Source organism: Plectropomus leopardus, chromosome 24, assembly GCF_026936395.1.
Source record: "Plectropomus leopardus strain MGB_pleo_1.0 chromosome 24, ASM2693639v1, whole genome shotgun sequence".
Taxonomy (NCBI): domain Eukaryota; kingdom Metazoa; phylum Chordata; class Actinopteri; order Perciformes; family Serranidae; genus Plectropomus; species Plectropomus leopardus.
In genome coordinates, this window is record NC_142199.1 from 15,436,620 (window position 1) to 15,462,292 (window position 25,673).

Consider the following 25,673-nt stretch of genomic DNA (forward strand, 5'->3'; position numbering starts at 1 on the left):
CTGTTCTGGATGGTAAATGGTACATAGACTGCACTTGTAAGGCACTTTTCTAGTCTTCTGACCACTCAAATTCTGTGTATCTCTGTCAGAATATCACAAATAGTGCTAGTACAAAGTGAATGAGTGAACAGTCTTATAAGAAGAAATATTGACATTGGAGGTCTGTGCTTTCTTTTACTATTCAAACTTGGGGTGAAATATATGGTCTCAAAAACCCTGTTTATAATGTTTAAATGACAAACTAAAGACACTTTCTGTTTATCTTTATTTTATTTTACTTCCTTTTATGAGTACACTTTTTTTCAGTTTTCTATTTTTTCAGTCTTTTTTTAAAATTTCAATTCACTTATTTTTTTTCATACCTAGTTTTATTGTTTTAGTTCAGTTATAGTTAACTATAATAACCTTGCTTGGAATAGAAAGACCTGGAGACGCTGAACACATGATGCCGAGTATATTTCTGGACATTTGATGTCTGACTGGAAAAGATGTGATGTAAATATTTTTATCTCTTCTCTGCTGCAGGTGCCTGACGGGTTTCCTCACACATCTTTGAATAGAGGTCCGTGTTTAGGGTGAGAGATCGGAGCAAGGACGCCAGCATGTGACCTCCAGAAAACGTAAACAAAAGGTCAGATGAATCATTATTAAGTAGACGAACTGTTTCATGACAACAAGTGACTGACTTTCATTTTTTTATCTCTTTCATTTTGTGAGACACCTTGTTGTCTCATTTTATGTTGGACTTTATATTGACATGTTGAACACAAAAGATTTTTTGTTGTCGAGTAAGCCAAACGTACAGGACAAGAGCTGTTGAACTGACAGTGTCCTGTTTTTTCTTTACTTCCTTTTGAATTTTCTTTGAAGACGTGCCAAAGCGGACGCAACGCTGACGTGAGAGCTTTTTAATTTCTGTTTATGTGAAACAAAAGACACAAAGTAGCTGCAATAATAGGCGTATTTATTGTTTGTTCTGATTTTTGATTTTTATGCTTTAAAGACATGAAGAATGCAGTAAAGTCATGAACTTGGTTTCAGATTGGTTTGCGTTTTAGTCACCAGGTGGCAGAAGAGCATTGTTTCTGAAATGAATAACCTGACAGCATCCATTTGTGAGGTCTTTTTCATCATAGGAGTTCGTGGTGGATGCATCACTAGTGACACATTTTGTATAATTTCAAAATGAATATTGTGTTCTAATAACTCAGCAGCATTAATTAACTTACGACACATTACTCCAATATCAAATCATCCGTGATTGTCTGAGGATTTTTCCGATGGTTTTCTCTGTCCATATCCATTTCAAATACTTCCCCCCCGAATAAAACACTGCATGCAATATTTAATGGGGACATGAGAATTTCCTGAATTTCCAGCAACAGCAACAAAAAAAAAAAAACTGGAAGCATCAGTTTTATGCCAAGCATCTCAACACCTTCCTGAATAAACTCAGTCCACTTTGCTCACATGCACACACTGTTATGTCTTTAACGGACCCATACCTCAGGGCAATACTGCATAGCTATACTTGGGTGCCAAAAGAATCCGCACTACTATACGTATTGATCCAGCCCTGGCCTTGGAGGAACAGCAAGGAGCTATGCGAGGTAGAGACCTAGCCAGAACCGCCTGTGGCAAAAGCTCCACGTTTGCCAGGCCTGGACTGAGTGGGCTTGCTTCAAGACTTTCTTTCTCTCTCTAACATTCCTTGCTCCACCTGAGGAGAGAGAGAGGGAGAGAAAGAGGAGGACGGGTTGCTGGTGGATGATGGGAGGTGACCGTTGACCCTGTCGTGTTTCCGCGGCGCTCCCCCCAGAGGGGGCGCCCGGCCCTCAAGGGCACAGCCGTGTCACACTGCCGTTGTCATGGAGAATGCCATTACCGCCCCTAAGGGAGAGAGCCATGTCTAACGTTTATAAAAAAAAAAAAAAAGTCAGTAGAAAAAGAAACACACACATGCTGGAGAGGAGCTCTTTTTCTGCCCAAAGCAATGATATCAAATGTAAGTGACAACTCTGGCATTATCCTTTTTTAGCACTGAAAGGTTGAATTCCAACCTGAGCGGTGATGTTCATGATTATGCAGACAAAAGAAAGCTGGATTTATAATGCGCTGTAACATGAAATGCTACTCTGTCATGTACATTTACGATCCAGCACGTGACACAAGATGCTATCAGCGGCGGTGAACCTTTGAACAAAAACAAGACGTCTGCGCAAAGAGGTTCTGTTGATTATTGTCTCGAGAGAGACGTGAACAAACAGGGTGTTCTAAACCCTGGAGGACACTTCAGGCACGCGAGCACATCCTGATTCAAACTAATTGATGAGGAGGCCGTGGTGTGAATGCAAGATCACTCAGTGGATCGCTCTTATTAAAACATACACATCTGGAGAGTTTGGCCACAAGCAGCCATGTATTTTTTTCAAGCTAGTGTGTTACTTTATGTGCATAAAGCCATGTTTCAACATATATTATTTTGTATGTTCCTATACTGTACAGCATTTTCATAATCCCTTTACTCCACCCACACCACTGCCCCCATAATAAAACCTCAAAATATAATGAAAACTATACTAAAAAAATAGAACACAGAGGAATAGAAATTACATAATAAGGAAATAGATCAATAATAAATTATAATGATACATACTACAGTACAAACATTGTTACATGGTTCCTGCAGCTTAAGGCAAGTTTGATATAAGAGTTTTTAAGTTTTATGCCACTTTCATGCATTCAATTCAGGATTACTTTTACAATAACCAAAATTGCAAAATTTTGCAAAAAAACCCAAACAAACCGAAAACATGAGCCAACATCAGTGACTTAGGGTCAGGGACAATTTTGCCCAAATGTTTGTTGCAACATGAAACATGACTTGGCAATTTTGTGTTTCTCACTTTGCATGTTGGATTTCTACATCGTGCTGGTAGTGAAAGTTCAGACAGTGGATCCTCTGCTGTGAGCGTCTCAGGTGGAAACAAAATATAAACGTTGTTGGTTCCATTATATTGATCTGTGGGACATTAATGCAAGAGGCAGTCAATAGATTAGATTAAAAAAGATATTATTAATTATTTTGAGATTATACAATGGAATGCCAAAAAAGTGACACAATCTTACTCCTGTCTCTAAGCATTTCTAAGACTTTTCAGAGATTGATTTAATACCTATTAAAGCTTTAATCTTAGATTCATTATTCAATGCCTTTTAAGACTTTTTAAGAGAGAATGTTATATATTCAAAAAAGTACCATTTGACAGCTCTGTACCCAATTCCTCCGATTTCTTAGAAAAATAACACTTATGAAAAACAATTTTGAAAAGACAACAAAAAGAGAAAAAAGATATTTGATTCCATGATGATATATTTTGTAGTCCCATGCATTTTGCTTACAGATATTTTCCTACAAAGTATGTCTAAATTATTGGTTGTTGTGCTGATATTCCTAAAGAAAAATAATTAATTAATAATAATAATTTGGGGCCACAAGGTATTTTCAAATTAAGTAAATAGCGGTGTGTGGAACAGCAGGACTCTCCCATGTAAATGATGTAAAAATGATGTAAGAGTTTGAAATATATTCGTTTTCTAGCAGGATTATCACAAGTATTGTTCTGTTTGTTGCAAACAGTTTGCCAGTCAAGGTCATTAGATCCAGATCTCGTGGAAATTAAAAGAACTACAAATAAATTCTAATAGAAGAAAGTGCAGTTGTGAAAAAAAGCTGGTTTCACAAAAACAGGCTGTAAGTATGGCTTCAAAGTAATAGTCGGACTTGAGATTGACGTCTAAATTCATCTGTTGTATGGAGTAGTTCTTGACTTTTTTGGCCACAAATTCTGGGTAAATTGAGACCTTTTTTGAACAAACTTCGATCCATAGTCAGAGCAACTATGTTTAACTCCATTTTTATTCACCAATTTGTGCCTTCTCTGCATCAATTTATAGTGTAAATGTCCTAATATTGTCAAAATAAAAGTCCCTTGCTATTTTTCATGTTTCTGTTGGGGGGGATAATTAATAAACATTAAGGAAATCCAAACCTGTGCCATGGTGATTAACTTTTTTGGCGTGAATAAGTAGTACATAATTCTTGAAACTGTCTAACTTCGGGGCTGTACTTTATTTATCAGAGCAGGGGTGTGGCTGAGGTGTGACTTCATGTTTTGTTTTTTTTTTTACATCATGACCCTCCCCGGAGCTACAGATATTTTCCTTTAGCCTCCCTGAGCAACTGGGAAAATGCATGACCCTGCCTTCACCACAAATAATTCACAGTTTCTGGCTGTGATAAGTGGTATGATTGTGGAGATTTTTAAAGAAAACATGCCTTTGAAACTTACTTGTGGGTTTGGGGGTTTTGATAGTATTTAAAATAAATACAAAATACGACCATTGAGAGCTGAACGGCCCTCCCCTAAGCCAAATATTTGCCATAAGCCATAATGTAGTCATAATATTGCTTAGTTTTTGTTTTCTCCTCCCTATTATGCACCATTGGGGTTGGCTCAGTTTTGTTTTGCTTTTGCATAATGACAATAAAGTTTTTGACCCAATTTAAGATTAAAAAAAAGAAAAAAAAAAACAAAACTTGCTTCTCTGTGCCTAAAAAAATATTGGAAGTGCACCACACCCTCCCCTCTCATAAATAATGAACAGTCCCTTCAATTAGATTAAAGAGCAAAATGACCTCTAGCCTGACACTATACAGCGGTCTAAAATATCTTTGTGAAACCAGTCAAAAAATCGTGTGGAGAAGTTCAGAGGAAAGTTTTAAAAGTTTGCAAAGACAAAAGTTTCCTGATGAATTGTGTGGCGTGCAGAAATCGTTGAACATTCCCTTTGTCCCGTGATAAGATATTGATATCCTCAGTGCTACACTTAGAGAAAAAACTCAAATTTTGCACATCTTCTAAAGCACAAAATAAGCATAACAATATGACTTGGCCCACATACTGAAGTCTAGTGCGAGTATACATAAAAAAAAAACAAAGAAAAAAACCCAAACACAGATCAATAACACAATAGCTGGCCCACACAAATAGCGGTAATCCACATTTATCATTTATTTATTCCTTCATCTCTTCATTCATCTCTATTTAGCTACCCATCAGATGCATCTGCCTTGTGGTTTGAAGATGCCCACGAGTCAGAATGTGATTATAAAACAGTGAGTAGGCCTCGAGGCGTGCTTCACTGGATCCACTGTGTCTGCATGTGTGTCAGGGGCGCACATGTGCATTGTAGACTACTAATATATGTGTGTTTACATGGCACCTCCATGCTTGGGTAGAAATAATCAATAGATGAATCACCCAAAGCAGTGTAGCTCTCCCCAGGCAGTGTGGTGCAGCTTAATGCTATTCTTTCCATTCACCTTGGGAACGGCATCCATCAGGCCTCCCCCCAAAGTGAGGCACGGTTGCCTAAAACATCACCACTGCTTGAGGGGCTGCTTGGAAAGTGATGCGGGGAGAGCACAGTTGACCTCTCACCTCCTCCATGTTTGCGCTCGCTTCCCTCCTCTTTGGCGGAGCGGCAAATCACAGAGTTCCTGCCTCATTGGCATTGTCAGGCGCTTACAGTAGTGTTTATCTGCATTGTGCTGGTGGTTAACTGGTTCAAATGTTATGGAAATGATATTTACCTCTTCTTTGATCCTGTAAACTCCAAACAGGCAGGGCTTTTTTTTTTCTTCCCCCCCTGGTTGAGGGAAAGAAGGACTTAAAGAGGCGCTAAAAATACAAACAACAGGAAAAAATAGATGTCCAAAAACTGAGCTGCATGGTGTTAAAATCAATCCATTTCAAGGCTCTCTGCTGCAACCGAAGCCTTTTTAAATCACTGCTGCTTTAAAGGACATAGTGAAACATTTCTGACACAAACCACAAAGTCAAGCCAGTTTGATTCATGATGCTCGGCAGCACTATATAAAATAAGCAACCAGGAACAAAAGCAGAAGCAGCGTTTGATGGCTGAACATACAGTAGACGGCCCCTGTTGCTTCATGATAGATAGTGGACAAGCCCTATCTCTCTGTCATTTTTCTTCATTCAGCCCTTATCAGTGAATCCTGAGAGAAGGGGAAAAAAATGCGACTCTCCTCCGTGATGAATGGCCGACGTCTCCGATTCGATGCAGTGACAAACTGACACAATCACTGCGGTTAATTTGTCACCGGGGGCTGCTGCTTTGATCAAAACAGACGCCCCTGCCCTCTCATTCTATACAATGAAACAAATTAGCTCTTTAATGCAAAACAATGTATTTTTCTCCGTCTGATCCGTCACCCTGGCGTTCGTCTTTGGCTTCGCTCAACTCTAATCACTCTAATGATCACACCATTTGGCCGTAATCTCACCGAAAACTTGCCAGTAATGAAGCTCTGAATGACAGTGCAGTGCTGATTTATAACCAAGAGGGGGCACAGTAATCCCTGCTTCAGATCTGAGACATTAAGACGGGTCCTCAGAAATACATTGACTTTGATGGCAGTACTGAGATATATGTACTGGACTTGATTGTTGCAGAAAAAGCTTTTCCTTTTTTTTTTTTAATCTCAGAATTATATAACCCAAACACCTGGAATTAACTTTCATTTATTAATATTTTTGCGCACTTAGTTAATAAGATTAATTTTAAAATCCTAGGGTGTGACTAAGAGCTTTGTAGGACTGGACTGCACCACATTTTTTTCTTGTATATGTCAAAGTAGGGCCTCAGTGTGCCTCTTGTTACTTAATCCAGCTAAACTCAGATTCATTGTAGTAATTCATTCAACAACAGCCTGCAATTTACAATATAATTTATGGCTTAGGTACTACTAAAATACTTACTGGTTTCTACCAGTACTTTAATGTATGGAATGGATTACATTCCCAATATACAACACTCACTGATGCAGCAGTGCTCATGGTTAGAAAGTTAAAAGAAAAGAATAAAAATCTTGGCGTAATTCTTTGGATTGAATACAGTTTAGGTGCGTTTCCTGTTGTTAATGGATCAATACAATAAAAATAGAATTACAGTTAGTCGGTAAGGTTGCCCTGACAGAAAATCCATCTGACAATAAGTACTAAAGAGATATACATAATCCTTAAAGATTTTTCGTGCAGTCACAACATAACTACATGAAACCAAAAAGAACTAAAACATACTAATTAACTTTATTTCAATTTGTAGCGCCAAAAACGACAATATAGAAAAGGCGAGTAGAAAACAAAAAAGCTAATTTCTTGAGTGCAAAGCTACGAGAAGCTTGCTGCCAAAGATAAAAAAGCTATAACACAATGAAGTAATGTAACAGTGTAATCCATAGATGAAGTGGACAAGCTAATCTTGTTATGGCACAATAAGAACAAAGTATGCAGGCTGTAACTGCAGAGTAAAAACGAGGTGTGTGGGCAGTAACAACAAAGTCTGGGGGCTGTAATTACATACTGAAACAAGGTGTGTGGGCTGTAATTTGGGATGGGCATTTTAAGTAACTTCCATACTTGAGTAATCACACAAAAAAAATTAAAAAAAATTAGAATGGGAATGTAAATTGGCCAACAATGGAAATCAAGTTCTTTTTGAAGCTTATTTATTGAACGACCAGGATTCAGTTAGCCTTTTAAAACCCTAAATTCTGAGTTCACGCGAGAGAAAAACTGCCATCAAACTGCCGTCAATGTTGCGTTAGACGGCATCACTGATGGACCGTCTCGGAGCACCTCTCCTCCGGGTCAGTTTGGCGATGTGTAGCACGAGCTAACACAACAGCAGCGGCTTACATGTGATCCTAACCGTTTAAAGAAAATTGTTCCAACAAACTCACAACGAGACTGGCGGCTTGACTGTGTCATTAAACCTGTTAAATATTATAATTATATATATATATATGTGTAAAAAAGTTATTTTCACATGTTAGAGGAGCGGTGGAGAGTACTCATTTAGAGAAATCTGACAACCAAACAAGTACTCGAGTACTCATGCCCATTCCTAGCTGTAACTACACCTTTAGAACAAAGTTTGGGGGCCGTAATTGCACAATAAGAACAAGGCGTTTAGTCTCTAATTACACATTAAGAACAAAGCAGTTATGTGAAGTGTTGACCATGTTCCCAAAACTTTTGTTTTTTAGCACTGTACCCAATATTAACCGTATTTACAAACATATATTTCTCCTTTTCTTTAAAATGTAAAATACCTGTAGCATGCAGTTAATATTCATTGGTACCTGATTCATACAACAGAGCGACAGTGTAAGTCATGGGCTGTATTATTAAAATGCTGCCTTTCACAGTCTTATTTGCAGGCCTCTTGATGGAGCCGCAGCACTCAGCAGCATTCCTAAAAATACTAGAGCTTTTTATTCTTCCCTTTCTTTTTTGTCTGTCATCATTAATAATTCATCTCTTTTCTTGGATGCTAAAACAACAACAAACAGAACAACAGCTCAGATAATGTATTCAGTCAAAAGCTCATTGTCTAGGGGAGGAGGAGAGGGGACAGCGAAAATGTGCACTGGAGTGAGACAAGAGAGCACCCCGACAGGGAGAGGCTCAATGTCACTCCACAGCATGGCGGGAAGGAAGAAAAACAAACGCCAGAGGGGAAAAATAAAAAAATAAAAAAAGAGAGAGGAAGATACAGTTTGTAAGTCATAAAAGCCCAATTAGAGGCATTAGGGTCCTAAAATGGAGGATTACAATGAATAATTTGTGACTGCAATTTTTTCTGACTGATTGTGTCATTAATGTGGGTGACAAAAAAGGATATATTTTTGAGAAGGGCCAGTAGAAAAGCTTTCAATGCAGAAAAAAACAAAACAATAATTCAAGGTTACATGAATATGGTGCCAAATCTGCACCCCGGCCGTCCATTGACTCAGCTGCCTTACTTTAAATCTCTTCACTCCCCCGTCACCCCTTCATTTGGAGTAGCTCGACCTTGAATGTCTCCGGTGTGAACCAGTGCCCCAGCTTTCACATTACGCCAGAATGGATCCTGACTCATTCAATTTAAACCCATCAAGAAAGCACAATACAAGGCAAATTAGCTGCCATTATTTAGTCACTTTTATGCCCCCAATTTGAGGTTATACGACAATTAGTTACATTTGTCTCCACTGTCTTCATGGTTGTCCTGTTTTCTGTAACATACATGGGTCTCTTCAACAGGCTTTTGATACTTATATTATCAATTCTTAAAGCAGAATAGCTAATTTAACTCTTATTATAGGACATGTAATCCTCAGTGTTCATTTTATAAGGCTTTCTTTAATTGAAAAATCACACTCAGTCACTGACTTTATGACAGCTCTGACATACATCTTTTTTCTCTTAACTGTTGCAGCATTTATTCGCGTAGGATTTCTGAGAATTCAAACATTGACTGTACCTAACTTTAACTTCAACCTTAAAAAAGCATAAAGAGATGCAAAGAAACTGCAAAGAGACAAAAAACAGCAAAAAAAACAACACAAAATAATCTTAAAAAGACAACAAATACCCAAAAAAGACACAAAATAACCTCACTGAGACACAGAAATACTACAAAGGGAAGCAAACTGACTACAAAGACATACAAACTCAACACAAAAATGGTCTAAATAAAAACAAAGAGATGCAAAACTGTCCCAAAGACACAGAAAACGATGACAACAACAGATGTAAAGGAACTACAAAGACATGCAAAATAACTGCAGAACAGGAAAGGTAAACACAAATAGACACAAAAAAGCACAAAGAGACACAAAGGAACCGTAAAGAAACACAAAATTACTAAACTAAGGGGCAAAATAATCACAGAGAGACACAAAAAAACAAAAAAAGACACAAAATTACTTTAAAAAGACATAAGACTACAGCAAAGACTCAAGATGATGACAATGAGTTGCAAAGGAACTACAAAACTACACAAAATAATGAGCAAAATAACCACAACTAGACAAGAGCGCAAAGAGGTGCAAAGGAACTGCAAAAAGACAAAACGTTGCAACAGAAGGAGGCAAAATAAAACAGGCACACACAAAAAAAACAAAATAGACACAAAATTGCTATAAAGGGACACATAATGATGACAGGGATATACAAAATGACTACAGAGGCACACAAAATTTCATCAAAGAGATGCAAATGCAGAGACACAAAATGACGACAAAAAGGGGCAAAATTTAAACAAAGACACACTAAACAACCAAAAAAGACACAACATTACCTCAAAGAGACACAAAACAACCTCAAAGAGACACAAAATGACTACAGAAAGGGGCAAAAGAAAAACAGACATAAAAACTACAAAAAAAGAGACACAAAATTACCTCAGAGACACAAAACGTCTAAGAAAAGAAACAAAGAGACACATTACCAGTACAAAGAGATTCAAAACAACACACAAAATAATAACAAAGCGATTCAAAGGAACTTAAAGGAGACACAAAATAACTACAAAAAGAGGCAAAATGACCACAAAGAGACATACACACAGAAAAGGGTTTAACTTTGAATAAGTCTGAAGGCTTATTTTAATATTTAACTCTGTAAACTTTAATTTTTTTCTCCACATTTTTCACTTTTTATCATCTTTTTGCGACAGAAAAACATCAGTGTGTGGACATTTTTCAGATGGCACGGTGCTGTCTATACACACCTGATACTACTTTTTGAGAAGCCTTAGCCTCAGATCAAAGTACAACCAAAAGCAAGTCGTGTTGTGGAAATGAAGTACAGCATATGTGATTTATTTCTTTATATATGCAGTCTATCAATAATATGTTGCTTCCTTTATTAAAACACGAGGGATAGAAGAAGTCAAGGAGACACAGGAGAGAAAGATCTGGCAGGAAACCATTCTAAGCCAGCGGGAGTACAGAGGCGCTTTCCTTCCAGAGGGAAAAGATAAAAGACTATCTTTGAATGCAGTTAATGACTTTTCTCACCTGGAGTCTGTGTTGATAACTGTTTCCTGAGTTTACCTCTCATCAGGCCTGAGCAGTGACTGCCCAGACCCAACCCGCGCCTAGCATCCATCTCTCCTCCTCCACCTCCGCAGACACTGAACCTCTCTAAAGCATATCATTTACTACATTTTTTCTTATCTTATGCATTGTCGTGCTGCGGTACGCGCGCTTTACATCTGCTATGAGTTTAAGGTGGAGGCCGCAGAGCCTGCCGCTTTCAAATCTCATTTTGAAGAGTCTGTTGAAGAAAAACCGTCGGGGCAGCGCTATTAACAGGTGTTCGCGCCACCTTCCAGCTTTGGCTCTTTATTAAGCCTAAAGGTAGCTTTAACCTCGGTGCCATCACACTTAGGGTAAACAAACATGAACCCTACACGCAGCAGGGATCTTCTATTCAGAATCTGTTATTGCGTGCGTGAAATGGTGATTGTGCAGACGAGATGCTTGGACTTTAATGCCATTTTATCTGCAGGTGTTTTGTCGAATTCTGGCCATTTTTTTTCATACAATATGCAATGAAAGGACACATACAAAAAGCAACTTTGTGTTAAGTAAAAAAAAAAAGCAGTTAACAGAAGGTCTATTTTGACAGAGTGGCCCCAGCTGTCTTCCAGAAATAATTTGGCACAAGTTTTATTCATGTTCTGCCTCGTGGCTCAGCTGTGTTACTTTAAGGAGCTTCAACCATAACCTTTTTTTGTACTTGGGACCATCTACCTCATCTGCTTGCAAAAATATAAAATGAAATCATGTTATAAATATATAAAAGTTAAGCTTTTGCAGGTTTTCAGATACTGAAGGAAAATCTTTATCATGTGCTCTTCATTTGTCAATGTCACTGAAAAGAGATGTTTTCCCAGCCAATTGAGTGATATATGTTAGAGCCACTTACTTCTATCTATAAAAATAGCACCTGAATGTGTGTAAGAAGCAGCCTTACAGCACAGCAACCTTTACTTTGTCCTCACAATCTGTTTTCAAGGCAATAAGCAAAGTTCCGCATTGAAGAAAGTGCTTTGAACTTACTTTTAATTGTATGTTTTTTTCAGATATTGTAAAGAGGAAAAAAAGGGGGTGGGGGGGATGCATACCTGGCTCTATCTGTCTCAAATGTAATATGAATTCATGGTATGATACCTGGAGTTTATTAATTCAGGGCCACAGAGACAGCTGAATAATGAAATTTAATGAAAATTTTAGATGGACTAAAAGTCAGAGTGCTTCCGTCATTAATTTTAAAAGCACACATACCATCAGGCTTCGCACAGTAATGATAAATTCCTCCATTGGGCTTCATGTTATATAAGAAGTGTTTTCAATACTGTCAAGAAAGGACTTTAGGTTTTTCTGCATCCAGTTGAACTGCAGGATGCAATTCTGAGAAAGAGTTTGTGTTAAAGTAACAATAGGGACTGTCGGAAAATTGTTTGAGGTTGGGAAGACGTAAAAAAAGTAAAATACTTTAATGGACCGTTTGTCTGACTTAAAAAAGCAAAACACCCTCTCGCCAAATATCTCGCAGTCAAATGTTAAATGGGTACAACTGGTTATTAATTATTATTACAACTGGTGCATATAGACTTTAAAATCATGTTCCATTTTAGATATAATGCAGGCTGAAGCATAATGTGCTGCACAAAGTGTGAGGTAGAAGTTGCAGGAAAAAAAGAAAACCAGCAAGCAACCATAAAAGTGTAGTAAAAACAGTAAAAGTTAAAATTCAATGAAATAACAATACCAAAAATAGAGCATTAAAGGAGAAGACTATATATGAATTCAGTTCGAAAAAGATCTAAATGCAGAATAAAATAAAATCGACCAAAACAAAATGATAACATGAGTAAAAATGAAAAAAATGGAAAAAAAACAACCCTAAAATGTCGAACTAAACCACTGAAACTACTAGACTGAACTGTATCACTTATGAGAACTTTTACTTTTGATGCTTCCAGTACATAATACTTGTGTACTTTTACTTAAATTAGATTATGAATGCAGGTATTTTTACCAGTAATGGAGTATTTTGTATCGTAGTTAATTAGAGTTTGCACATTAGAAAATATTGCAGACGTTGAATACTGCTTACATAACTTTTCCCTCTTTTTCAACCCGCTAATAATTTTCACGCAGTCCCTTATTAATCAGCAGCTTTTCTTACCAGGACAAAAACAGAGCAGGCAGAGCCTAATTGTACTATCTTGTGTCACAGAGGATGAACGCTGCATCTCTGTAGCCTTCAACAGCTTCACACTGAATTGAAAATGAATTCCGTAACTGTGAATGAGCGTATAAAGGTGAAGACGAAAGGTAGCGCAAGTCAGACACTCCTCAATAAATCAGAACGTACAGGAACAAACAACCACCTGAATTGTTCATTACTGCTGAGCTGCAGCACAGTGTCTCTCACACTACGTGTGGGTATTTAAGGTTCTGGCATCATAAAGCAACAAAATTTCAAAGCGATTTCTTCAAAAAGAACATTTTATAATCTTCCTGTGACCCTTCCTTTTTTTCATCTTATAACAACAATTCTAAAAGACTGGTCGGTCTGAGAGAAGTCGGCACTAATGCAGTGCTTTATTTAATTGTCAGTGCGCTAAAACTTAATTTCAGGTCAGAACAATAAATGTGAACAAATCAATTAAGTTTAAGACCTGAGCCAAATGCTATTCTCTCAAGAGTAGCCTTCAACATTGTATCTGAAATGAATCCATTTAAAATAAATCCACATTCTCAGCATAGCAGGCTTCTTCACAATTAATTGGGTTACCAACTTCTTTTCAGAATATGTAAAATTAAGTTCTGAGTCAAGTTGTGTGGCAGTAAACATGAACCAAAAACTATACTTCAAGTGTTGGTAATTTTCAGCCTGATGGCCTTCAGTTCTTCTTTTCTATGGGGCCTAGTTTTTGCTATATGATAGAAAGACAATTTTTAATAATTTAATAGGAAAGTGTCCTTGTTAGGCAACATTTTAAAGCACCTTCCTCTGCCTGCCTTTATGTGCTGTCTCCCTGAGTCCCTCTTTGTCTCTGTTGCTTCTAACGCATTGAGCCAGCACAATAGGTCCACTACCAACCAAAAAGGATGCTGGCAGGAGAGTAAATCCACTCAGATCCCTGTGGTTTACTCATCCTACCTCACGTCCCGTGGACTTGCCACTATACCTCGGGCTCAGCGTGGGCTGCACTCAGCCAAGCATGGTGCTATTGGACCAGCCGTGGTAGCCCTATGTACTTTGACCCCAGAGGAGATTGGATCCTTGGTTGTGGAGGAACTTAGCGGCGGCTGCCTCCGTGGCACCGCAGTATGACTCCTGACAGTGGGATAATGTGTTAGTTGTAGAGTGATAAGACTCCAGGCTGCAATAAATCAGGAGTCAATACAGGATAGAAAGGATCATCCTCTTCACTTTTTTAACTTTTTCTGTGTGCAGAGTGGATTTAACAGTCGTGCATGTCGAGCCTTAGCCGCCAACCGAGCAATCTGATGAATCCTGAACTGCTGATGCATAGAATAAATTAAAAGTTTTGTGATGTATCGAAATCCACAACAAATATATTCCACTAACAACTTTTGAGTATCAAAGCCCGATATCACATTATTCCCTTTGTGCCATAGAGCTCCACTGCTGTCCAAAAACACATCAATGAGCCCATTGTTGTCCCGGCTGCTATGTATCTTCATTACAGTGAATGTGGGCACTGTAGTTTATTTTGAGAACAACACTCTCCTGCTGCCTCACTAATACAAAACAGTCCGAAACAAATGCAGTATTTTCTCCAGCTTGGGTTGGCTAAAACCTACAGGGACAAGCCGCTTTAGAAAATGATTTATCCTCTTTTAAGAATTGTAAAAATAAGGTACATATTACCATTTTTTAATATTTAGGAACTGTATGAAAATTATTTGATGCGTAAAGAGTGGTTGAATCTTATGTTTCACTCCCCAGCTTTACTGAAAAATTTGGACCTGTCACTTGACTTAGACTCCACATGAATACACAATTTTCTGCCAGAATTAGAACAACTAAGGTTTTTTATTGTTGGAATTGGTTTGTTTTGGCTGTTTGCTTCTCAAGGATTTAAAATGGTTGTAGTTAAGTATGAAACAAAACAAAACAAACAAAAACATCCTGTAGACTTAAGGCCGTTTTGTCTTCATGGGATTTGTTAATTATATTGGGAAAAAAATGCAAAATTTGAATGCTTGATGAAAATGAAACCACAGGGAATGTAATTTTATCCTTTTTTTGCTATCAGCTTAACTTTTTCTATCACCTACAACCAATATTTTGCGGATTGTCGCAGTCAGTCGAGCAACATTAAGTCGCTTATCGAAAGCATATCTGCCAAATGTAACCCTGATGTTTGAAACTCTGTCTAAAAAACAAAACAAAATTAGCCCATCAACTTGGTGTACATTTGGCAGCAAAAAGGTATCCCTATATTTTTTGAGCAGGTATACTGTCGACTCTTTTGAAGGTGTTTGTCTATGGAGTGTCAGAGCTGTCAAATGATGTTGTCACATAAACATGTCACCGCGACATCCAATATCGAGCCCCCGTCCACTCGCTGACAGAGCGACGCTTTCCTCTGTTAAATCCTCTCCTTGCCTGCACAGTATGACTCTTCATAAACAAACAAACAGAGACAAAAGACAGCCGAATTCTTACATGTCGAAATTCGACTCTTTGAAAGCCAAAAAAGAAGGAAAGCGCTTCCAGTGAGCGGCTGTAACAACCAGCAACTGTCTTCCACTTAACTACCCATAGCTTTTGAATTGCATTAGAATACATGAGGACTCCTAGACAGCAAGGTGCTCTCCCCTGGTTCCTAATGTATGACTATTTCATATGGACAGGAGAGGGGGGCGAGGGGGAGCTGTCTGTGGGGGTGATTGACACAGGCCCACATTAGGAGCAGCTTTTGGAAATAGGTCCGTGGAGATTTGGCGGATTGGGTCTGCTGAAGGAACGGTGTCTCCGCGAGGAGCCGTGCCTTCTTAACCCCACTCATTGGTATGCCGATGTGCGGGTAGCGAGCCGTGCTCCAAACGGCACAGCCTTCCAGACTACCCCCCACCCCCCAACACACCGCTACGCAGACACAATCCCACTGAGGACCCGTGACGATATGCAGCGTGGAATACTGAATCAAAATAGACTCCAATTAATAATCACATAGTTAGTTCATTTTTTGGGGCTCCTTGCGTGCATGCTGTGGCCTGCAGGATCCTTCCAGAAGTTTCAGCAGGGAAAAGTTTGGTTTAAATTTCCCCGACACACACAAAAACACACAGGAGGCGTCAAACATGTCAACTCGGTGGAAATAAGAAAGGGCCCTTGAGTCTGTCTCTCCTGTCCCTCCCACATGTGACAAAACACAGGCAAAATAAAATGTTTAAATTTGGTTTTAGATCTCACTTCTGGTCTCTAGAATGAGAGGAATAACATGTCAGCATTGAGACATACTCTGCTGTCAGGTAAGAAGACAGAATATCACTTTACCCTATTGTGACTTTGAACTATATGACGGTAAGCAGACAGATTGTTTTTGTCACAGAACTAACTGACCTTGAACCCAACCGTTCTCTTTTCAAACTCTTCCTCCGTACATCTAAAAATATTCCCATCAGAAGCAAACTGATAGAATTTACAAGACCTAATGTCATTGCAAAGAAATATTACCACAAACATACAGTACATATTTTTGTCTTTATCATTCGAAGGGAGTTATCATTTAGCAAGCTTTGAGGTCCAAGGTGAGACAGGAATATTTGAGTATGCCTAATGAAAGGCAATATAAAAGGTGCCTCTTGTGTTGTTTGAAATCAGCTTGTTTTGTTTTTTGGCTATGTTACATGTGCTGGCACTAATTATACAAGCTAGGTAGTCCTCGCACATTCAAAAAAGAAAACTCGACCATTTTTGACATGTTCATTTAAAGTTACTAATCAGATGTAAATATGCAAAGCAGGTCCCGATGGGATTTCTTTGATATGCAAATTGAAAGTGCAAACAAAGGTGGGGGAGATTTTTCTTTTTTTTTTTTTAAAACAATAAAAAAAACCTCAGACAATCATGACATTCTGTTAAAAAAATAAAAATGTGAGATACCACCTTTAACGGCATTTAAAGACCAAGGCCAGAACTGGTAGCATTGATGCAAATATGTTGGCACAATAAATTTAAAAAAAAAACAAAAAAAAAAAATGCACTTTGAGTTCTACCACAGACACATTTTTGACTCCTGTTGTTATATCAAAGCTAGCGTCCGGTATGAATCGTGTCCTATTTGGCATTCACCTGCATCCCAACATGCAAATTAAAAGTGCAAACGAAGGTGGGGGAGATTTTTTTTTCTTCAAAATTATAATAAAAAATTCTCAGAGATGGTATAGTTATCACAATCTTCTGATTAAAGAGCGAAAAATGTGAGATACCACCTTTAACCCTTTCATGTTAGATGCTTAGATGTTTTGACAATTATTGAAACACACAAATTGGTTTGTTTTCTTTTGAAAATATGGGAAAAAAAGGCAAGGAACAACTTGGACAGACATGTTCTACGAATTGCAGAAAATTACTCTATTTGGAAAATCATTCTTTTTTTTTAAAGCTAAGGGAAAATGTCGAAACATGTATTTTAATTATATATTTAAATTAATTTCATGGAATTCTCATTATTTTTAAGGGATTTTTCCTGGTAATTTTCTTGTTTGTTTTGTTTACTTTTTTGTTGCTAATTTTCATATAATTTTCTTCATAAAGTAATACCTGAATAATAAGATTTATTTTTATAGCACTTATTAAACTCATGATAGAAAGTGTTTTAGACATAAAATCACAATAAAACCCACACAGGCAACATTTTAAAAGCAAAACTATAACACAAAAGAAAAATATAACAAAATATAACTCTGGCCTTCATCTAAGTAAAAGCCACACTTGAGCGAAAGTACAGATTCCATACCAGAAAATAGCTTTCATAGAAGTCAAAGTCATCTATTGGAAGATTTCTTGAATAAAAGTGTTAACGTATTTGGTATTTATTGTGTTTGAGCATCATAAGTAATATTATGATATTAAACGTACTGAAGTATTAAAAGTAAAATTACAATTAAATGCTAAAAAAGCTCCCAAAAAGTACTTTAAAACTGCAACAACGTATTATTGCTTTGGTTTTTTTTTTTACACCACTGAGTGTCCAATATGAATATTTCCCTTTTTGCCATTTGCCTGTTTCAAATCTGCGAATTGACATTCTGTTGAAAAAAGAAAAATGTAAGATACCACCTATAATGGCATTTTGTAAGACTAAGGCCAGAGCTGGTAGCATTGCTGAAAATATGTCAACAGGATTAAAAAACACACAGTTTGAGTTCTCCTGTAGCCAAATTTTTGACTCCTATTCATATATCAAAGGCAGCGTCTGATATGAATCTTGTCCTATTTGCCATTCGCCTGCATCAGAACATGTAAACAGGCATGACAGTGTTCTTCCCCCTCCTCCTATCATAACAGCAACTTACTGGCCAGTTATCTGTTTGATGGGATGTAAAGGGAAGGTCAGTGTTTCCATAATTCACTCCAGAACCATAAATCACATTATATGATCTCCTGCGCACAGGGAGCTGGCGAGTGCTGCTCACTCTGACTGCAGAAAACGACCAATTCACTGCTGTATAATGTGGCACTTACGGGCACAGGTGGTGGTATTAAAGACGTTGTTTTCCTCTTTCTGTCGTTCGCTGTCTACATGTATGCTCACATTAATCGCTGAGATCTTACTGCTCTTGATCACCATTTGCTAGCACAATGTTAGCCGGCGCGGCGCTCTGACTGTAGCTGACAAAAGTCCCTTTGTGGTCAGCGATGGGAAGCAATGGAGGGAAACTGACTTTTATTGACACGAGGCTGTCAGAATGGAGACGGCACCGCTGTTCATTTCCAATTTCAGCCCACAGATTGGAATCCGCCGCTGGGCTCTCCAGTGTCTCAAGCACCATTTTCTGAACCTATGGTGTGGAAAACATGATTTAATTCCTGTTCAATGCTTTTCATCAGATTCTCCATCTCTCCAAATCGTCTTTGTGTGGCATCATATTGAAGGAGTAATTGTGCATCACTGTGGATGGTGGAGTGCAACATCCTCTGGTAAAGCCAGGGGGTAAAATTACAGGCGGACAGTTGAACTACGGAATATTATACAACTCAAGTTGCAGCTTGATTGCTTACATCTGTGGCATATTTACCTCTTGCGAATTGCACAAAAACGAGGCATCCTCCAGCACAGTAATGCAACACCCTGCTTCCACCTTCTTGGCCCTGTACTTACAGTTTACAATGCTGTGATAATGTTGTTTTTCAGTGAAAGTGACTCAGGGACTGCAGTCACAGCTGTGAAAACAACTGCAACTAATGAAAAGTGACTGCAAACCAATACCTGCTATAGGATCAATATTTTAATCACATCTTTGTGCAAAGTACCATCATGCTGCTCCTTTGGTAGATTTCCTCCTGGAATATGGTACTTTTTCTTAGTATCTTTTTTAAAAAGTGACCCAGTGGTTTGTGGACTTCCGTTCTGACACCACAAGTTACAGATTTGTCCAAGCCGAGGTGACCGTGTTTGGATGAGAGCACTGAGCTTCGGAAGCGGCCCTTGAGGAGTAACCAAGGCCATGATTAGACAACAATGGCCCTACTAAAAACGGAAAAGTCTTTCCTTTGTATTTTTAAAAAAGTTTGGCATTTTCACATGGGGGATCTGTGGGGATTGACTCACTCTTGGAGCCAGCCTCAAGTGGCCATTCAAGGAACTGCAGTTTTTCTGCACTTCAGCACTGGCTTCATTTTTCAGCCTCTGAGGTTGCTGCTTATTTCACATCTGTATAGCCTTTATCAGTGAGTAAAGCTTTGTAAGTTAAAATGGTTTACTTTTTTCCATCTATTTTTTTTCCTTCCCCGTCCCTTTCAGGGGCTCCATATCTACTTGTTCCTGAAATGTTTGCAGATGCTGTTTTAACATAATTTTGAGAAGACCTTTATATCCTCATGAACAACATGCACTGACAATGTGTTTGCATCATACCTGTTTTGCCTCAGGTAGCAAGAACCTTTTTTCTGTTGCACGTCATGTTTGATAATTGTGTTGAGCAAACTCAGAAAATAACCTTTCATATTAAATCTTTGGTAAACATGTCACCAAAAATGTATTAGAATATTTAACAAAGAATAGGCAGATCTCTGCTCTACAGTCTCATGTTAGTAATGTGTATGTTACTGCTTTACACTTGACTGAAGGGGTTTTTATATTGGGGCGAGGGCGGGGGTTCCTGACCCTTCTTTTTAAAACTCTCCATGACAATTGCACAAATCCATCGACTGAGGAAGCCCATGAGCTGTTGTCAAAAGCTGAAACAAGTTGTGTTGAGCAGTTTTTAAAAAAACTTCTTTATTTAAAGGCTGGGTAAAGCAAAAATGAGCATTATTTTGTATAACTGTTGGAAAATCCTCATTGAAAACATGTGCTAAGAGTGATCACGTTGTACTACTGCATTGTTGAGATCAACCATTAAACTGTTATTTTCACCATTTTTGTGTCCAGGACTTTTTGTGCGGGATTAAAAGCCTGCACTGTGACGCACCGGAGCCATCCCTAACATAATCCCTCCCCCACTCCTCCCCCCTATGGAAAAGAAGCAGCAGACTCTCCTTAGCAGCTTATAGCAGGTAACATTAAAGCACACATCCACCGCAGTAAACAGTAACTGCCGATTCACGCTGAAACAAATGAACGGTACGTTAGTGATGAATATTCTGCATGTGTTTATATGATTGTGGCATTTAACAGAGATGTTTACTCATATATTTATTAGACCGGAAGCGCGTAGCGGGCTTGTGGATCTTAGCAAACTCGCCTCTCACACACACGGGTGAATGAAACGACACTGAGGAACTAAAATAATAAATAAATAATGCGAAGGTGAAGTTGGGAACATCAGGAAAAAATAAGATTTTACATCTTGGGCTCTTAACTGTTCGCAGCCAATAACCAAATATGTTTTTGCGCTGTTATTACAAATGTGCTTTACATGAGACAATTATTTTCAATGGTCTGAGATAACTATTATGTGTAGAGCAGAGAGTTCTGGTCCCAGAACAAGTAAAGCCAGGTGGCATGCTGATTTTCTCACTTTGGTAGTAAGAGTTCTGCAGCTAAAATAATAAGTGTATAACAGCAAAAATAATTGCAGGGTGTTACTTTTTATTAACCGTTAATCGAAATATTTTCACAGCTCTCTTTACTTTTTATGTGAAATGGTTACGAGTGATTACTTAATGTATTCAGGTAAAATGGGACATTTTTCTTCAGTAAAACAAGCATTTTTTAGCCAACCAGGTGCCATAAATCCATGATTTATGCTATTGTGTGCCAACCTGTCATATTACAGACAATTTTTGCATTTTGTCACTTAAAAATATTAAAGAATTACCTATAATTGTGCCACAAAAACATGTCCATTGTGGATGAAATGGCACCCAAATAAAGCGGGCACCAAATAACAGGTAAAGTATGGCAGAATCTTTTTTAAATAAGATCAAATAAGATTATTTATTTAACTATTCTGAAAACATGATTGTCCCATTTGACATTTTATCGGAGTCATGTGAGGGTCCTTGTCCAAAGTCTCTATATTATTTTATCTATCGTCATATTTTCTTCATAAAAATACAGCAGAGAACAATAACAAGGTACCTCCTTTATCCTATTTGCCCAAACGTTATAAATAACCAGAAGCAGTTTCACCTCTGGATTTGGAAACATAACATAATTTGATAGACTCTGCAGTTTTTTAATAATTCAAATTTGACAAGGGAACACATAACACATTTTTCTGCGGCGTGACACAGTCATGGCATAAATCTTTAGCTTTACTCAGACTTTAAGGTTTTAACTGACCTTATCTTTTCATATGCATTTGTTACGAGCCTGAAGTGTAGACATTTTACAAGGAATTAATGTATTTCCAACAGTGCTCATGGGATGAGCTTAAAAAAAGGAGCTCCTCCAGTCACAACTGACACATTATCATGATTTTAAAAAAGATAACAAACTGTAAATTGAAGGGGTGAAATGTTAAGGCTCGCATCCTTGAAGAATTCACCTGTAAATTAACTTAAAAACCTTTATTTGCAGATTGGCATAGCTAAAGCTGGCTTCATAACCAATATTGACTTTGATGAATAAACACCGCACTTACCCTCGCAGACGAGAAACATTCATTATTCCGAGCGTAAATGCGATTCACTTAAAAAAATCGGCTTTGTGTATTTCTTTTAATGACTTTGCAGACATTAGTTTTGCAGTCGTGTGGCGGAGCTGAGCAAAGATTTATCATAACTGCTTTAGGATAAAGAGATTTATCAGGCTGAAGAAAAGTACGCAGAGAAATATCCATCAAGCCGGGTATGTTTTCTTACTTGTTGACGGGCTATTGTGGTACGGCCGGCGCTGTAAGCACGGAGGGAAAAATAGAGAGAGAGGGATTTATTATCCTGTATTGAAGTTCACCCCAAAAGAGCTAGCATTTCACAGGAGCTGCACGCTGACCTTTCCGACAGCCAAAAATGTCATTGAAGGTTTAAGGCAAAGAAATCCAGTTGTATTTAACCAAGCCTTCAAAATCTTTGACATTTCTTCTGATGTTGCCACAGGATGGCACCCTGAAGACTGCGCGCTGGCCTTCTCATAGAGAGCTATAGCTTTCTACACATACAGGCTTCACATGGAAGCAGCCCTGGTGCAAACACCAGTCTTCACTATGAAAAGAAAGGATTTAGAGATATGGCATCGCGGCTGATAAAAGATATGATTTGATCCTCTTTTTTTTTTTTAAGCCTCTTTTTGTCTTCTTTTCTCTCACATGAATGGGTTATTAATTAGGAGAGACACACGCAGGTCATGTGGCAACAGTTGCTGATAATTTTAGAAAGATTATAGAGGTGAAATCAAGATATTCAGCTGCTAATGTGCCCTTTTTTCTCTGTTACACACATCTTAAACCTTATTTACGTCTGCGTTTTTCCCCCCTCTCACTCTCTCTCTTCAATTAACCCTCACATAATGGCTCACACATCTCCGCACACACACAAGTACACACACATACACTCCACTGAATCAGTATGGTGTCAGTCTGCATCTTCCCTGCCACTCACTAAATTGGAGAGAGAGCTGCTCTGCGCTCAGGCAGAACTAAACTAGGAAGTGCTAAAGCTGGAGGCAGAAACAAGGGACAAGGATTGGGGAGAGGAGGAGGAGGAGGAGGAGGAGGAGGAGGGGGGAGGCTTGTGAAAGAGAACACAGGGGTGGAGGTGGTGGGGGGTGTATGCGTTGAGGGGGACACACTCACAACACCACTGGATACCACCGCGGTGGTCCTTCACTGATTCACATTCCCCTAATGCCAGTTGGCAACCTCTTGGACAGGCACACTCTCTCCACGCACACACACACAAACAAATCCACACACACACATGAAACTGGGAGGCTCAGTCACTACCCCCACGCCGCTCTGGCTCACTCACTCTTTTAGAAAATGGACACAATGGTGTGGATGGGTCTGGCTTTAGATGAGGCTCGGCCGCAGATACACTTGCGTAGTCATCTCAGTGGACTGACATCACCTCCAGGAGAGAGGCTGAGGGGCTAACCGTCTATCAGGGAGGACGCGGTGTTTACTGAATCACCCAGACATGTGAAAATGTAAATATCTCAACAGTGCGGCCTGCATATTTTCATTCAATCAATACAGAATTAGTAACACTCTGTCTTTTTGAAATGTAATCATATTTTTGGCTGCAAGCAGACAGAGATCTTGAAGAAGTTTGAAACTGCCGTGTAGGTGGAATGGGAAAATAAATCTGGTAGAATAAGCACGGCCTATAGACTGTATAATAATAGTAATGGATGTAGCCACAGAGACGTCACGCAATGGTTTGTGGACTTCTGTTTTTCAATTCAAGACATTTTTTTTATAAAGCCCATTATCTTATCATATCATTATCTCTCTGTCCTTAGACACTCACGTATCCTAAGGAAAAACTCCCCAAAAACTCTCTTATAACGGGGGAAAAACAAGGAAGAAACCTCAGGAAGAGCAGCTGAGGAGGGATCCTCAATTGTTGTTTTGAACAACACTTTCTCATCTCAACTCATTGAACAGTGCCGCGTGGCCAGACACTTTCCCGTCGACATATGATGCACTAGGTATCCTCTTATGTTTGCTGTTGACTTTTTGGGACATCGGGTCAGTTTATGCTTGTCATATGCGCTGTGTCTTTTCAAAATACGCCTCTGTTTTTACTGGAAATTGTTAGTTTCTGCTTGTTAGATGCATATAGTCTTTTTCAACAAAAGCTGGTGGTTAGGTTTAGGCAACAAAAGCTTGTAGTTAGGTTTAGGCAACACAAGCAGGTGATAAAGTTGACAAAAACCATCATGGCTTGGCTCAACATCATACAGAAAGCAAACAGCAGATTCCAGGATGAGAGCTGATGAAAGTTTGTTGAACGCGTCCTTCTCCCCTCCTGCCCACTCCTTATATTCATACTGCTGTGAAAGGTGGCCATTGGCTGCCCTGAGGTGTATCATACCACCGCCAAAGGTGACATTTGGCTGCGTTTTAAGCTGACAATACCTGGCAGCGTATCATAATGTTGCAAAAGGTGCCTTTTTGCGTTGGTGTCTGACGCCGGTATCAGCGACTAAGCGGCTGTATTTGAGGACTTGGTGGTGAGAACAGGCTGGTTTTGAAACATGGAGTGTTGAAGTTGGGCTGTAACCAAGTCAAAGCCAGAAGGAGCCAAAAGTGACCGTTTGGATGAGAGGCTGGAGCTAACTCCAAGGCAAGCTTTGGTATTTGTAGTTATTCTAATTTTTACTGGCAAAAACTGAAGCTTAAAATGATTTTTAAAAAGATGTGTAAACCAGAAAACTAAACATTCCTTAGGGACTTTTAGTACAACCAAACTCAACAAGACATATTAGGTGATCAAAATGTTACGATGAAGTTTAATAAACTGAAAACACACTGAAATAGTGAAAGCTGCAGCTATGCCTATAATCAGTGAATCTAGCGTAACGCCATGGTTACATTATGTTGTCGCTCTGGCAGCAACTTGCCAATGTACGACACACACCTGTCACTCAAAGTGAGCACGCCCTAATTCTGCATAACTTAATAACATTTAAACAGGTGAGTTACTGCTGTACTGATGTCATGAAGAGGCATATACTGTATGTATAGAGACCAAATAATTCTGTGTACCAGGCTGACAAGTTGATCTTACTCGAAATAATCTTGGAAAACAAAAGTAAATTTAACTATGAATCTGAATTTATATTTACTTTATATCTAAGTGTGAAGTTTACTTGAAATTTAGGTATATTTACTTAATTTTGTGAAGACGCTTTAACTTAAAAATGACAAGTGAAATGACTTTAGTCTTTTTAAGTGTTGGCAACTTCAGTAAACCAAGTTACTCTGACTTAACTTGATCATCACAAAGATGATTTTATCAGTGATGAAGTTAGATCTGTGTGTTTTCTTAACATCTTTAAGAAAATACAGATATGATTGACTAGTTTGCAGCCAACAGAACACAGAAATATAGCACAGTAAACTTGGTTTACTGAAGCTGCTAAAATTATTA

At 38.5% G+C, this 25,673-nt stretch overlaps 1 protein-coding gene across 8 annotated transcripts in view; it reads left to right on the forward strand.

Annotated features, from left to right (window-relative positions):
• The window catches only part of LOC121963028 (uncharacterized), a 54,027-nt gene that overhangs the window by 16,285 nt on the left and 12,069 nt on the right, over positions 1-25,673 (forward strand). For 6 of the 8 annotated variants that reach the window (XM_088074626.1, XM_088074627.1, XM_088074628.1 and 3 more), the window contains one exon: positions 526-20,552. In XM_088074626.1, the coding sequence (XP_087930752.1) occupies positions 526-533 (8 nt within the window). In that variant the 3' untranslated portion in view covers positions 534-20,552. The other 2 variants (XR_006107192.2, XR_015775896.1) reach the window with 2 other exon arrangements.